The 14680-nt window shown below is 39.1% G+C and overlaps 1 protein-coding gene across 3 annotated transcripts in view; it reads right to left on the bottom strand.

Moving 5' to 3' along the window:
* Positions 1–14680, bottom strand: part of MORC4 (MORC family CW-type zinc finger 4) — a 60327-nt gene that overhangs the window by 20513 nt on the left and 25134 nt on the right. For all 3 annotated transcript variants that reach the window (XM_007992476.3, XM_007992478.3, XM_073013491.1), the window contains one exon: positions 678–776. In XM_007992476.3, the coding sequence (XP_007990667.1) occupies positions 678–776 (99 nt within the window). The remainder of the gene's footprint in view (positions 1–677; positions 777–14680) is intronic.

Below are 14680 nucleotides of genomic sequence, written 5' to 3'. Positions count from 1 at the left end.
TGTTCTACTATATCACACTACCAGTTTTAAATTGACAGTACTCAACTCATCACATTTATGATCCAGACCATAAATGTGTTAAAGCAGAATGAAGAGGTTTAGAGAATGAAGCAATTAGTACCTGTGACTTCCTATTTTTAATCAATTAAACTTCCTGATGTGAAAAGCACCATCTTACTGAGAGGTGAGGCCACCTGGACTTCCTAGGTCAAGTGGGGACTTAGGGAACTTTCCTGTCTTACAAGAGGATTGTAAAACGTACCAATCAGCACTCTGTAAAACGCACCAATCAGCAGGATTCTAAAAGTAGCCAATCGTGGGGAGGATTGAAAAAAGGGCACTCTGATAGGACAGAAACGGAACATGGGAGGGAACAATAAAGGAATAAAAGCTGGCCACCCCAGCAAGCAGCGGCAACCCACTCGGGTCCCCTTACAAGCTGTGGCAGCTTTGTCCTTTCGCTGTTCACAATAAACCTTGCTACCACTCACTCTTTGGGTCCGTGCCATCTTTAAGAGCTGTAACACTCACCAGGAAGGTTTGCAGCTTTATTCTTGAAGTGAGTGAGACCACGAATCCACTAGCAGAAACCAACTCTGGACACATTACCCTTGTTCCTTCCATTTGATCTATGGATATTATCCCTAATACATTCATATTCTATATCTATTACTTACGGTATTGGCCTGGCTACAGCTGAGGTCTCAAAATTATATTGAGATGTTTTTTCCTTCCAGTAAGAATTGAGCTTCTGGGCAAGGGCATTTATTGTTAACCTGAAAGAAAATGCAAGAAGTATGTCAAAGTTTAGCACTTGTTGAACAATTCTTTGATCTTTGAAAAGCTCCCATTTAACAGACGTCAATAATTTAGAGTATCTGGCATACTTTCGAACATCTATACTTTAAGAAACCAAGATGGGAATCCATTGCCTTTGCAAGCTATGTGTCAAGATGACAAAGTCATAACACTGAACAGTCACTTTGGTTGAAAAGGTGAAAGGGTCACAAGTGCTAAAAAGTAGAGTTCCACAAATTTTCAGGGCTTGTTGAATCATGGAGTGTGTGGGTAACCTGACATTAGAGACTATGACTGCAGAGACAGGATAGAGCTAAATATCAATAAGTTGATGGGGAGTTATTTGATTGTCAGATGACTACAGGTAGATAATTCAGAATAAGGTAAAAATCAGAGGATCAAATACTGTACCCTATCTATTATAAATCAATCAAATATTAACTCTAGTATGTCTATATAGTCCCTCTTCATCCAAATGCTGATCATAGTAGCATTATGGTGCCCATGAACAAGCACTCCAACATTCTACTACACAGCCGTTACTGGAGGCTGTATCTGAGTTCCAGCCCTTGGTCTTTCTCTTTTATTTCTCTCCCCAAAGGAACAACAGAAGACTCAGCGTCAACAGAAAATGTAATTTGTAAAAATCAAAACCTGAATTTTACTTTTAAAAACTTCCAACTTTCGAATTGCTAATTCCTATTTAATTCCATAACCCGAGATTACAACTTAATGAAGAGCTATACACAACTGGAAAACTGTACACTTAGAATTCAGAATATTTTAAATATCTAGGCCCCCTGGATCATTCCCCAAGGTTTTTGCAGAGCTCTTCTCTTGTTAAGAGAAACTCTTATCTCCAACCTTACTCATATTAAATTAGATTCTCACTACACAGAAAAGATTAACATAATCATATATGACCTCCCCTATAAACTCTTACTCCCCTTCAACCTATTACTGTTCCTACTCTATGTCTGTATCCTTCCCTCAAGTCACAGATGAAGAACTATTCCTCATTTCCTCTTAAAAATCTACTTAAAATCTACTTTAAAAAGAAGAAGATTAGATGGGCTTATGGGAAGATGGCAGAATAAGAAGCATGTGGAAGCTGTCTCCTTACATATACAACAACTGCAGTAGCAAAAGCTGCATGATGTAACTATTTTGAAACTCTGGAGTCTATTGGAAAGTTTGCAACTTCCAGGGGAAAGCTTGGATGGTAAATTGTGGTTAATTTTGGTCAATTTCAGTTCTTAGCTCAGTAATAGCTACCCATTCCCCATTCCCAGCCCTATAGAAGCAACTCTGCATGTGTTCTAAGAGCAACTTGTAGGAGCCAGTGTAAGCAAAAAGGACACTGTCCTCCAAATATTGCAAATCTGATCACTGCTCGCTGCTTTTGATCACAGATGTGAAAACAAGAAGCAAGAGACCATTGTTGTTGAACCTCCTCCATTGTTTCAACCCTCTCCTCCTCCAGTTGAAGTGACATCCAGAGGATTCAAAGTCCTGGCATCTTTTTTTCCTCCTCTATTTCTCTATTTTCCCCTTTCGTGAGCCAGACATAAAGACAAGGACATTCAAAAGCAATTCCACATATAGGGAAAATTAGAAAGCCACTGTGAATGCCCAGAAAAAAAAATGCAAGCTGAAAAAAAGAAGTGAAAAGACCTTAAACTTACTTCTCAGGTTATTCCTTGGCACAGAGAAAGCCTACAACAATAACAACAACAACAACAATAACAACAAACAGCAAACCATAGGAAAGGAGAATTTTATTTCCAGAGTTACCACATTATTAGATTCAAATGTTCAGTTTGCAACAAAAAGTTACAAGGCATACAAACAAACAAGACAGGGTGGCCCATTCAAAGGAAAAAAAAGAAATCACCCCTGAAAAAGAACTGATAGATCAACTCGACAAAGATTTTAAAATGGTCTTAAAGATACTCAAAAAACTATATGAAGATGAGTAGAAAGTCAAGAAAACAATGCATAAGCAAAATAGAAAATCAACAAAGAGGTAACAAACCTAAAAAGAAATCCAAAAGAAAGTCTGAAGCTGAAAAGTCTAAAAACTGAAATAAAAAATCCACTGCAGGAATTCAAAGGCAGATCTGATCAGACAGAAAAAAGCAGCAGTGAACTTGAAGATAAAAATTGGAAATTATCAAGTATTAAGAGCAGAAAGAACAAAGATTGAAGAAAAGTGAACAAAAACTAAGGGACCCATAGGACATCATAACTGGTCCAACATATGCATTAGCAGAGTCCCAGAAAGAGAAGAGAGAAAGGAACAGAAAGAATATTTAAATAAGTAATTGCCAAAAACTTCCCAAATTTGATGAAAGACACGAATATAAACATCCAACCTTAACTGCAAGTAGGACGAACTCGGAGAGACTCAGACCCAGACACATTGTAATCAAACCATGAAAGTCAAAGACAGAGAATCTTAAAAACACCAAGAGAGAAACAACATATTACATTCAAGGAATCCTTAAAGTTTGTAACTCCACTTTTTATTTTCTATATAATGTAAGAGAATACATTTAAAAGAAAAAAATGGGCCAGTTGCAGTGGCTCATGCCTGTAATCCCAGCTATGTGGGAGGCTGAGGCAGGAGAATAGCGTGAACCAGGAAGGGGAGGTTGTAGTGAGCCAAGATGGCACCATTGCACTCCAGCCCAGGCAACAAGAGCAAAATTACATCTCAAAAAAAAAAAAAAGAAAAGAAAAGAAAAGAAAAGATAAAAGTTACAAGTCTGCAAGCCAGTATTATTGTAACTTTGGTTTGTAACTCCACATTTTGTTTTCTACATAATTTAAAAGGCTAATCCATTACAAATTATTTGTTTATGATTTTGGACACACAATGTACAAAGATGTAATTCTGTGATATCAACAACTGAAAGGAATGGTGATGCAGCTGTTAAAGGAGCAGAACTTTTGTAAGGAATTGAAGTTAAGGTGGTATAAACCCAAATTAGAGTGTCATAACTTAAAGATATTAAATGTAATTCCCATGATAACCACAAAGAAAACAGCTATAGAATATACACAAAAGGAAATGAGAAAGGAATTTAAATGTTTCACTATATATAAAAAAAATCACCTAAACACAAAAGATGGCAATGTAGGAAATGAGGGGCAAAGAAAGCTACAACAGACACAGAAAACAAACAACAAAATGACAGAAGTAAGTCTCTCCTCATCAGTAATTATTTTAAATGTAAATGGATTAAATCCAGATTCACAAAGATATGATATAATGAAAAAGAATATAGCAGATGGTATCTGGAAGTGGGGTACTACTATAACAAATACTTAAAAACATGGAAGTGGCTTTAGAATTGGTAATTGGCAGAGGCTGCAACAATTTTGAGAAGTTTGACAGAAAAAACCTACATTGCCTTCAATGTAGTAGAAATATAGATGTTAATACATGCTTTCACTATTGAGGGCTCAGAAAGAAGTGAAAAGTATGGCAGAGAAAACACAAATTACCTTAGAAAATACCCAAATCATTGTAAACAGACTATTGGTAGAAATATGGATGTTAAAGGCATTGCTAGTGAAGGCTCAGAAGGAAGTGACAAACATGTTATTGGAAAACTTGAGAGAAGATGATCCTTGTTACACAGTGGCAGAAAGCTTAGCAGAATTGTCCTACAGTTATGTGGAAAACACAACTTATAAATGATGAAACTGGAAATTTAGCTGAGGAGATCTTCAGGAAAAGTGTTAAAGGTATAGCCTGATGTCTTCTTGCTGCTTATGTAAAATGCAAGAGGAAAGAGACAAATTGAAGAATGAACTGTTAAACAAAAAGAAACCAGGACTTGATGACTTGGGAAATTCTCAGCCCATTCACATTGCAAAATATGCTAAAATTTAGAGATTCACTGTCAGGAAAATATGCTCTAGAGAAAAAGTTGAGGCTGGGCCTGGACAATCTTTTGTTAATATCTCAGAAAATCAGAAGGTCAGAGCATTCAGTCACACAAAATACTCTTTTAAAAGATAAAGTGAGCGCTTCCAAGATGGCTGAACAGTAACAGCCCCAGTCTACAGCTCCCAGCGAGATTGATGCAGCAGACAGGTGATTTCTGCATTTCCAACTGAGGTAACTGGTTCATCTCATTGGGACTGGTTGGAGAGTGGGTGCAGCCCACGGAGGGAGAGCCAAAGCAGGGTGGTGCATCGCCTCACCGGGAAACACAAGAGGTCGGGGGATTTCCCTTTCCCAGCCAAGGGAAGCCGTGAGTGAGTGTACCTGGAGGAGCAGTACACTGGTGCCCAAATACTGCACTTTTCCCATGGTCTTTGCAACCAGCAGACCAGGAGAAACCCCCCTGTGCCTGGCTTGGCGGGTGCCACGCCCACAGCGCCTTGCTCGCTGCTAGTGCAGCAGTCTGAAATCGACCTGGAACATGGGACCTTGGCAGGGGGAGGGGCATCGCCATTGCTGAGGCTTGAGAAGGCGGTTCTATGTTCACAGTGTACACAAAGCAGCAGGGAAGCTTGAACTGGGCGGAGCCCACCACAGCTCAGCAAGGCCTACTGCCTCTCTAGATTCCACCTCTGGGGGCAGGGCATATCTGAACAAAAGGCAGCAGACAGCTTCTGCAGACTTAAAAGTCCCTGCCCGCCAGCTCTGAAGAAAGCAGTGGTTCTTCCAGCACAGCGTTCAAGCTCCGATAACGGACAGACTGCCTCCTCAAGTGAGTCCCTGACCCCCGTGTAGCCTGACTGGGAGACACCTTCCAGTAAGGGCCAACAGACACCTCAAACAGGCGGGTGCCCCTCTGGGACAAAGCTTCCAGAGGAAGGATCAGGCAGCAATATTTGTTGTTCTGCAGCCTCCACTTGTGATACCCAGGCGAACAGCATCTGGAGTGGACCTCCAGCAAACTCCAACAGACCTGCAGCTGAGGGGCCTGTCTGTTAGAAGGAAAACTAACAAACAGAAAGGAATAGCATCAACATCAGCTAAAAGGACATCCAAACCAAAACCCCATCCATAGGTCCCCAACATCAAAGACCAAAGGTAGATAAAACCACAATGATGGGGAGAAACCAAAGCAGAAAGGCTGAAAATTCCAAAAACCAGAACACTTCTCCTCCAAAGGAACACAACTCCTCGCCAGCAAGGGAACAAAACTGGATGGAGAATGAGTTTGACGACTTGACAGAAGTAGGCTTCAGAAGGTGGGTAATAACAAACTACTCTGAGCTAAAGGAAAATGTTCTAACCCATCCCAAGGAAGCTAAAAATCTAGAAAAAAGGTTAGACAAATGGCTAATTAGAATAACCAGTGTAGAGAAGAGCTTTAATGACCTGATAGAGCTGAAAACCACAGTATGAGAACTTCGTGAAGCATACACAAGCTTCAATAGCCAATTCGATGAAGCAGAAGAAAGGAATCAATGACTGAAGATTAAATTAATGAAATAAAGCAAGAAGACAAGATTAGAGAAAAAAGAGTGAAAAGAAATGAACAAAGCCTCCAAAAAATATGGGACTATGTGAAAAGACCAAATCTACATTTGACTGGTGATCCTGAAAGTGACAGGAAAATGGAACCAAGTTAGAAAACACTCTTCAGGATATTATCCAGGAGAACTTCCCCAACCTAGAAAGACAGGCCAACATTCAAATTCAGGAAATACAGAGAACACCACAAAGATACTCCTCGAGAAGAGCAATCCCAAGACACATAATTGTCAGTTTCACCAAGGATTAAATGAAGAAAAAACTGCTAAGGGCAGCCAGAGAGAAAGGACGGGTTACCCACAAACGGAAGCCCATCAGACTAACAGTGGATCTCTCTGCAGAAACCCTACAAGCCAGAATAGAGTAGGGGCCAATATTCAACATTCTTAAAGAAAAGAATTTTCAAATAAGAATTTCATATACAGTCAAACTAAGCTTCATAAGTGAAGGAGAAATAAAATCCTTAACAGACAAGTAAATGCTGAGAGATTACGTCACCACCAGGCCTGCCTTACAAGAGCTCCTGAAGGAAGCACTAAACATAGATAGGAACAACCAGTACCAGTCACTGCAAAAACATGCCAAATTGTACAGACTATCAACACTATAAAGAAACTGCACGAATTAATAGGTGAAATAATTAGCTAGCATCATAATGACAGGATCGAATTCACACATAACAATATTAACCTTAAATATAAATGGGCTAAATGCCCCAATTAAAAGACACAGACTGGCAAACTGGATAAACAGTCAAGACCCATCGGTGTGCTGTATTCAGGAGACCCATATCACACGCAAAGACACACATAGGCTCAAAATAAAGGCATGGAGGAAGATCTACCGCAGAAATGGAAAGCAAAAAAAAGCAGGGGTTGCAATTCTACTCTCTGATAAAACAGACTTTAAACCAACAAAGATCAAAAGAGACAAAAAAGGCCATTACATGATGGTAAAGGGATCAATTCAACAAGAAGAGCTAACTATCCTAAATATACATGTACCCAATACAAGAACACCCAGATTCATAAAGCAAGTTCTTGGAAACCTACAAAGAGACTTAGACTCCCACACAATAATAAAGGGAGACTTTAACACCCCACTGTCAACATTAGATCAATGAGACAGAAAATTAACAAGGATATACAGGACTTGAACTCAGCTCTGGACCAATTAGACCTAATAGACATCTACAGAACTCTCCACCCCAAATCAACAGAATATACATTCTTCTCAGTACCACATAGCACTTATTCTAAAATTGACCACATAACTGGAAGTAAAACACTCATCAAATGTAAAAGAACAGAAATCACAAAAAACTGTCTCTCAGACCACAGTGCAATCAAATTATAACTCAGGATTAATAATCTCACTCAAAATCACACAACTACATGGAAACTGAACAACCTGCTCCTGAATGACTACTGGGTAAATAACGAAATGAAGGCAGAAATAAAGATGGTCTTTGAAACTAATGAGAACAAAGACACAACATACCAGAATCTCTGGGACACGTTTAAAGCTGTGTGTACAGGGAAATTTATAGCACTAAATGCCCACAAGCAAAAGCAGGAGAGATCTAAAATCAACATCCTAACATTACAATTTAAAAAACTAGAGAAGCAAGAGCAAACACATTCAAAAGCTAGCAGAAGACAAGAAATAACTAAGATCAGAGCAGAACTGAAGGAGATAGAGACACAAAAAACCCTTCAAAAATTCAATGAATCCAGGAGCTGATTTTTTGAAAAGATCAACCAAATAGACAGACTGCTAGCAAGATTAATAAAGAAGAAAAGAGAGAAGAATCAAATAGACACAATGAAAAATGATAAAGGGGATATCACCACCAATCCCACAGAAATACAAACTACCATCAGAGAATACTATAAACACTTCTAAGCAAATAAACTATAAAATCTAAAAGAAATGGATAAATTCCTGGACACATACACCCTCCTAAGTGTAAAGCAGGAAGAAGTTGAATCTCTGAATAGACCAATAACAGGCTCTGAAATTGAGGCAATAATTAATAGCCTACCAACCAAAAAAAGTCCAGGACCAGACGGATTCACAGATGAATTCTACCAGAGCTACAAAGAGGAGCTGGCACCATTCCTTCTGAAACTATTCCAATCGATAGAAAAAGAGGGAACCCTCCCTAAGTCATTTTATGAGGCCAGCATCATCCTGATACCAAAGTCTGGCAGAGACACAACAAAAAAAGAAAATTTTAGGCCAATATCCCTGATGAACATCAATGCGAAAATCCTCAATAACACTGGCAAACCGAATCCAGCAGCACATCAAAAAGCTTATCCTCCGCGATCAAGTTGGCTTCATCCCTGGGATGCAAGGCTGCTTCAGCATATACAAATCAATAAACGTAATCCATCACATAAACAGAACCAATGACAAAAACCACATGGTTATCTCAATAGATGCAGAAAAAGCCTTCAATGAAATTCAACAGCCTTTCACGCTAAAAACTCAATAAACTAGGTATTGATGGAACGTATCTCAACATTATAAGAGCTATTTATGACAAGCCCACAGCCAGTATCATACTGAATGGGCAAACACTGGAAGTATTCCCTTTGAAAACTGGCACAAGACAAGGATGCCCTCTCTCTCCACTCCTATTCAACACAGTACTAGAAGTTCTGGCCAGGGCAATCAGGCAAGAGAAAGCAATAAACCGTATTCAAATAGGAAGAGAGAAAGTCAAATTGTCTCTGTTTGCAGATGACATGACTGTATATTTAGAAAACCCCATCGTCTCAGCCCAAAATCTCCTTAAGCTGATAAGCAACTTCAGCAGTCTCAGGATACGAAATCAATGTGCAAAAATCACAAGCATTCCTATACACTAATAACAGACAAACAGCCAAATCATGAGTGAACTCCCCTTCACAATTGCTACTAAGAGAATAAAATACCTAGGAATGTAACTTACAATGGATGTGAAGGAGCTCTTCAAGGAGAACTACAAATCACTGCTCAAGCAAATAAGAGAGGACACAAACAAATGGAAAAACATTCCATGCTCATGGATAGGAAGAATCAATATCATGAAAATGGCCTTAGTGCCCAAAGTAATTTATAGATTCAATGCTATCTCCATCAAGTTACCACTGACTTTCGTCACAGAATTGGAAAAACCTACTTTAAACTTCATATGGAACCAAAAAGGAGCCCACATAGCCAAGACAATCCTGGGCAAGGAGAACAAAGCTGGAGGCATCACGCTACCTGACTTCAAACTTTACTACAAGGCTACAGTAACCAAAACAGCATGGTACTGGTACCAAAACAGATATATAGACTAATGGAACAGAACAGAGGCCTCAGAAATAATATCACACATCTACCACCATCTGATCTTTAACACACCTGATACACACAAGCAATGGGGAAAATATTCCATATTTACTAAATGGTGTTAGGAAAACTGGCTAGCCATCTACAGAAAACTGAAACTGGACCCCTTTCTTACACCTTATAGAAAAATCAACTCAAGATGGATCAAAAACTTAAATGTAAAACCTAGGACCATAAAAATCCTAAAAGAAAACCTGGGCAATACCATTCAGGACATAATGGGCAAAGACTTCATGTCTAAAACACCAAAAGCAGTGGTAACAAAAGCTAACACTGACAAATGGGATCTCATTAAACTAAAGAGCTTCTGCACAGCAAAAGAAACTACCATCAGAGTGAACAGGTAACCTACAGAATGGGAGAAAATTTTGTAAGCTATCCATCTGACAAAGGGCTAATATCCAGAATCTACAAAGAACTTGAACAAATTTACAAGGAAAAAACCAACAACCCCATCAAAAAATGGGCAAAGGATATGAACAGACACTTCGCAAAAGAAGACATTTATGCAGCCAACAGACATATGAAAAAAATGCTTATTATCACTGGTCATTAGAGAAATGCAAATCAAAACCACAATGAGGTACCATCTCACACCAGTTAGAATGGCAATCATTAAAAAGTCAGGAAATAACAGATGCTGGAGAGGTTGTGGAAAATAGGAACCCTTTGACACTGTTGGTGGGAGTTTACGTAAACTAGTTCAACCATTGTGGAAGACAGTGTGACAATTCCTCAAGGATCTAGAACTAAAAATACCATTTGACCCAGCCATCCCATTACTGGGTATATACCCAAAAGATTATAAATCATGCTGCTATAGACACTTGCACACATTAGGTTTATTGCGGCACTATTCACAATAGCAAAGACTTAGAACCAACTCAAATGTCCATCAATGATAGACTGGATTAAGAAAATGTGGCACATATACACCATGGAATACTAAGGAGCCATAAAAAAGGATGATTTCATGTCCTTTGCAGGGACATGGATGAAGCTGGAAACCATCATTCTCAGCAAACTATAACAAGATCAGAAAATCAAACATCACATGTTCAGGTGGGAGTTGGACAACAAGAACACACAGACACAGGGAGGGGAACATCAAAAACTGGGGCCTGTAGGGGCTGTGGGGCTAGGGTAGGGATAATATTAGGAGAAATACCTAATGTAGGTGATGGGTTGATGGGTGCAGCAAACCACCATGGCATATGTATACCTATGTAACAAAACTGCACATTCTGCCCATGTAACCCAGAATTTAAAGTATAATAATAAAAAGAAAGATAAAGCATATGACTCACAGATCTCCACAGCCATCTCAGCTGAAGCCAAAAAACAGATATAGGATTCCCCAGGAAAGACCTGCCCAGAGCCTCTTGTTGGATGACATGAATATACATGACATACATGGGAGACTCACAAGATTCTTAAGAGTGGCATACTAGCATGACAGCTAGCTTGAGGCTGGGCGCGGTGGCTCGCACCTGAAATCCCAGCACTTTGGGAGGCTGAGGCAGGAGTTCAAGACCAGACTGACCAACATGGAGAAACCCTGTCTCTACTAAAAATACAAAATTAACTGGGCGTGGTGGTGCATGCCTGTAATCCCGGCTACTCTGGAGGCTGAGGCAGGACAATCGCTTGAACCCAGGATGGGGAGGTTGCGGTGGAGTGCCACTGCACTCCAGCCTGGACAACAAGAGAAAAACTCCATCTCAAAAACAAATAAACAAACAAAACAAAACAAAAAGCTAGCTTGAATTGAAAGGGATGGAGAGAAGCCTGTTGGACCCTCAAAATTCTACAGTCAGGAAACAGGCTGATGAAACTACTCAGCTGCAAACACATGCTACCCTTCAGGAAAAAGGAAAGTCAACTTTGAGGGTGGAATCATAAGCCCAGAGAGCAAAGCCTCAAGACTAGAGGATGAAGGCCTTGAAATTTAATGGAATGTGCATGGCTAGATTTTTGAAAATGCCTGGGACCTGTGACCCCTTTTTTCCTTTTAGTTTCTCCCCCATTCGAAAAAGAATATATATAATTAGTATCCTATGCTTGTCCCACCACTGTATTTTAACAGCAAAATACAAAAAAAGAAAATACATATCCTCAGATGTAGAGGAGTTTTGCCCGAAGATGTACCATACTCAGAGTATCGCCCTTATGTGATTTAGATAATGAGATTTGAGACTTTTTAGTTGATGACATTTACATGAAATTTTTGACCCTGCATTGATGCTGTAATGGGTGGAGACTTTTGGAAATGTTGGAATGGGGTGAACATATTTTGCATATGAGATGTAAGCGGAATCTGGGAGAACAAAGGGAAGACTGTGATAATGTTTACACAGCAAGTGGAAATTTAGGTTACTCATCAAGTTGACCTTAAGACAGAAAGAATATCCTGAATTATCCCATGTAATCACAAGGGACCTTAGAAGTAGAAGAGTGCAGCAGAAGAGTCAGAATCAGAGAAGATGTGATGACAAAAGTAAGGTCATCAGAGTGATGCAATATGAGGACTCAACCTGTCACTGCTAGCTTTGAAGGTGAAGGAAGAGGGCCATGGGCAAGAAATGCTGGTAGCCTCTATAAGCTGGAAAAGACAGGAAACTGGATTCTTCCCTAGAGCCTCCAGAAAGGAATGCAGCCCTGCCAATACCTCGATTAGAGCCCAGTAAGATCTGTGTAGGACATCTAACCTACAGCACGCTACTACAGTAAATTAGTATTGTTATCAGCCACTAAGTTATGTGGTAATTTGTTATGACAGCAATAGAAGACAATTTCTGTGGTTTATAGACAGAAGTTGAGTATCACTATATTTCCCTCAAAGATGTAAAATAACCTCATGGCTCTCCTATGATTTCATTATGTGTAGCTTAGCATGTAATTTAGGAATGATGGTTCTAGGACAGGGGTCAGCAAACTGGAGCCAAATCCAGCCCACTGCCTGTTTTTGTAAATAAAATTATATTAGACATAGCCATGCCGATTCCTTTACTTATTGTCTATGGCTGCTTTCATACTACAGCAAAATCGAGTAGTTGTGACCCCTTCCAGCCCTTTTCAGAAAAAGTTTGCCAACTGCTCCTCTAGGGTATGGCTCTACTCTACCCATTTAACTTGATTTGCCTTCACTCTAGTTATATCCCGTTATCTCTCCTCCCCATATTCTTACCAATTCTGAGTTCCTGTCAGTACCTTAGCTCATGCTACAATTCCATCTTAGAATTCCCTTTCCTCTCGAGAATGGCGTGAACCCGGGAGGCGGAGCTTGCAGTGAGCCGAGATCTGGCCACTGCACTCCGGCCTGGGTGACAGAGCAAGACTCTGTCTCCAAAAAAAAAAAAGATTTCCCTTTCCTCTCTTCCATGTCTTGTAACATGTGAGGCACATCTCAAATCATACTTTCTACCCAAAACCTTCCCCATCTCCTCTATCAAGGCATTTTCCCCATAACATGCTACTTAGGCTTTGATTGATCAAAGAGCTTTTTTATTGCTCACCAAATTACTTCATATATGTTACAATCTGTTTATACAAATGTCTGTAAGCTCCACAACTGTTAAAAGTGATATTACAGATGATTTATTTGTAGACATTCCAGCAGTATGATGGCTGGTATCTCCTTTATCATTTGCAGGTTTTGATATCTATAATATTCATAGGATGAGTTTGTTATAGCAGACAACCTTCTCTAATCCCTCCCTTAAATTCCTGTTTTTTTAATTTAAATACCTTTTCATTTTATATAAAATAAATTGAATAAAAAAGGGCAAAGGTGCCAGAATTGGCACAAGAGTTATGCAAATTTGTTATTCTCAAAAGACTACACGCAGAATAGTATACTAGTTCTCTGTTTTTAATAAAGTATGTAGCAGATGTTATGCTAAGTCAGAAATCCTGTGTGTTCAACTGAATAAATCTACTGTCTACAGACTATCTCTAACTGATCCACTGCAATCACCTCATCATACCAAAACTAGACATCAAAAGCCAAAGGTCTAACGCCTGTAAAATGTTAAAGGTAGATTTGGGGGGTTGGTGGCAAAGATGATATAGAAAGATGTTAAATAATTTTTAATATCTAACATTTGAATTTCACAAATCTTAATTATTTAGGTAGTCATCAGCAATTCACTATTCTTTTCATTCAACTGAAACATAACAACTTGACTCGGATACTTTTGTCAAACTAATGTCATTCCTAAGTTTTCACTCCTAAGAGTCAAGTCCTGGCCAAAGATTTCCATTATGGGCCAGATTTATATTTAAATGACCATTTTACTTAGACTGAGGGCAGGTAGTTGTCATAACCACTGAGTAGCCCAAGTGACCATGAACCAATTACCCTGAAATTAATTTGGAGTTGCCATTCCAATAGTTATCTCTCTCAAACAATAAACCTAAAATTCTTGTGGTTCCAGACAAATTAAGATACAAGACTTGACTTCATTACGGTCTGGGCACAAAACAAAAGAGATTTCGGAAATTTCTTTTCTCCCACTCTAAGAAAAATATTTGCTACTGAGACTTCAAGGAAAATGACAGCAAATGTCCTCATGCCTTCTTTCTCCAGACTCCCAGAATACCCCTTATCCTTTTCTGCGCTTACAGATACTTCCCTCTGCTTAGAATGTCCTTCCTCTACTGTACACCTAGAAAACTTTTCCTTCATGTTTAATCTCAAATATAATCTGCTTTGTGAAGCCTTCCCTGACTCCCTTAGGCATATTTAAAGTTCTCCCTGCTTTGCACATATCCCCTATTAAACAATTATAAGTATTTAAGTTTCTTATTTGCATACATATTTGTTTATAGGTGTCGAAGGGTCTTATTTTTCATCCTTAGTACCTGGCACATAGAAGCTGTCTCATAATACTTAATGAAATAAAACTCATTTCCCTCTCGACATTTTTAAAACAAACTATTCTAACCTGGCTTTAAAAACTCCTTTCTTTGTCTTCTAAAAATATCCCTACTGGTTCA

This window comes from Chlorocebus sabaeus, chromosome X (genome assembly GCF_047675955.1).
Source record: "Chlorocebus sabaeus isolate Y175 chromosome X, mChlSab1.0.hap1, whole genome shotgun sequence".
NCBI classification, from domain to species: Eukaryota; Metazoa; Chordata; class Mammalia; order Primates; family Cercopithecidae; genus Chlorocebus; species Chlorocebus sabaeus.
This window is presented reverse-complemented; position numbering and strand designations above follow the sequence as displayed.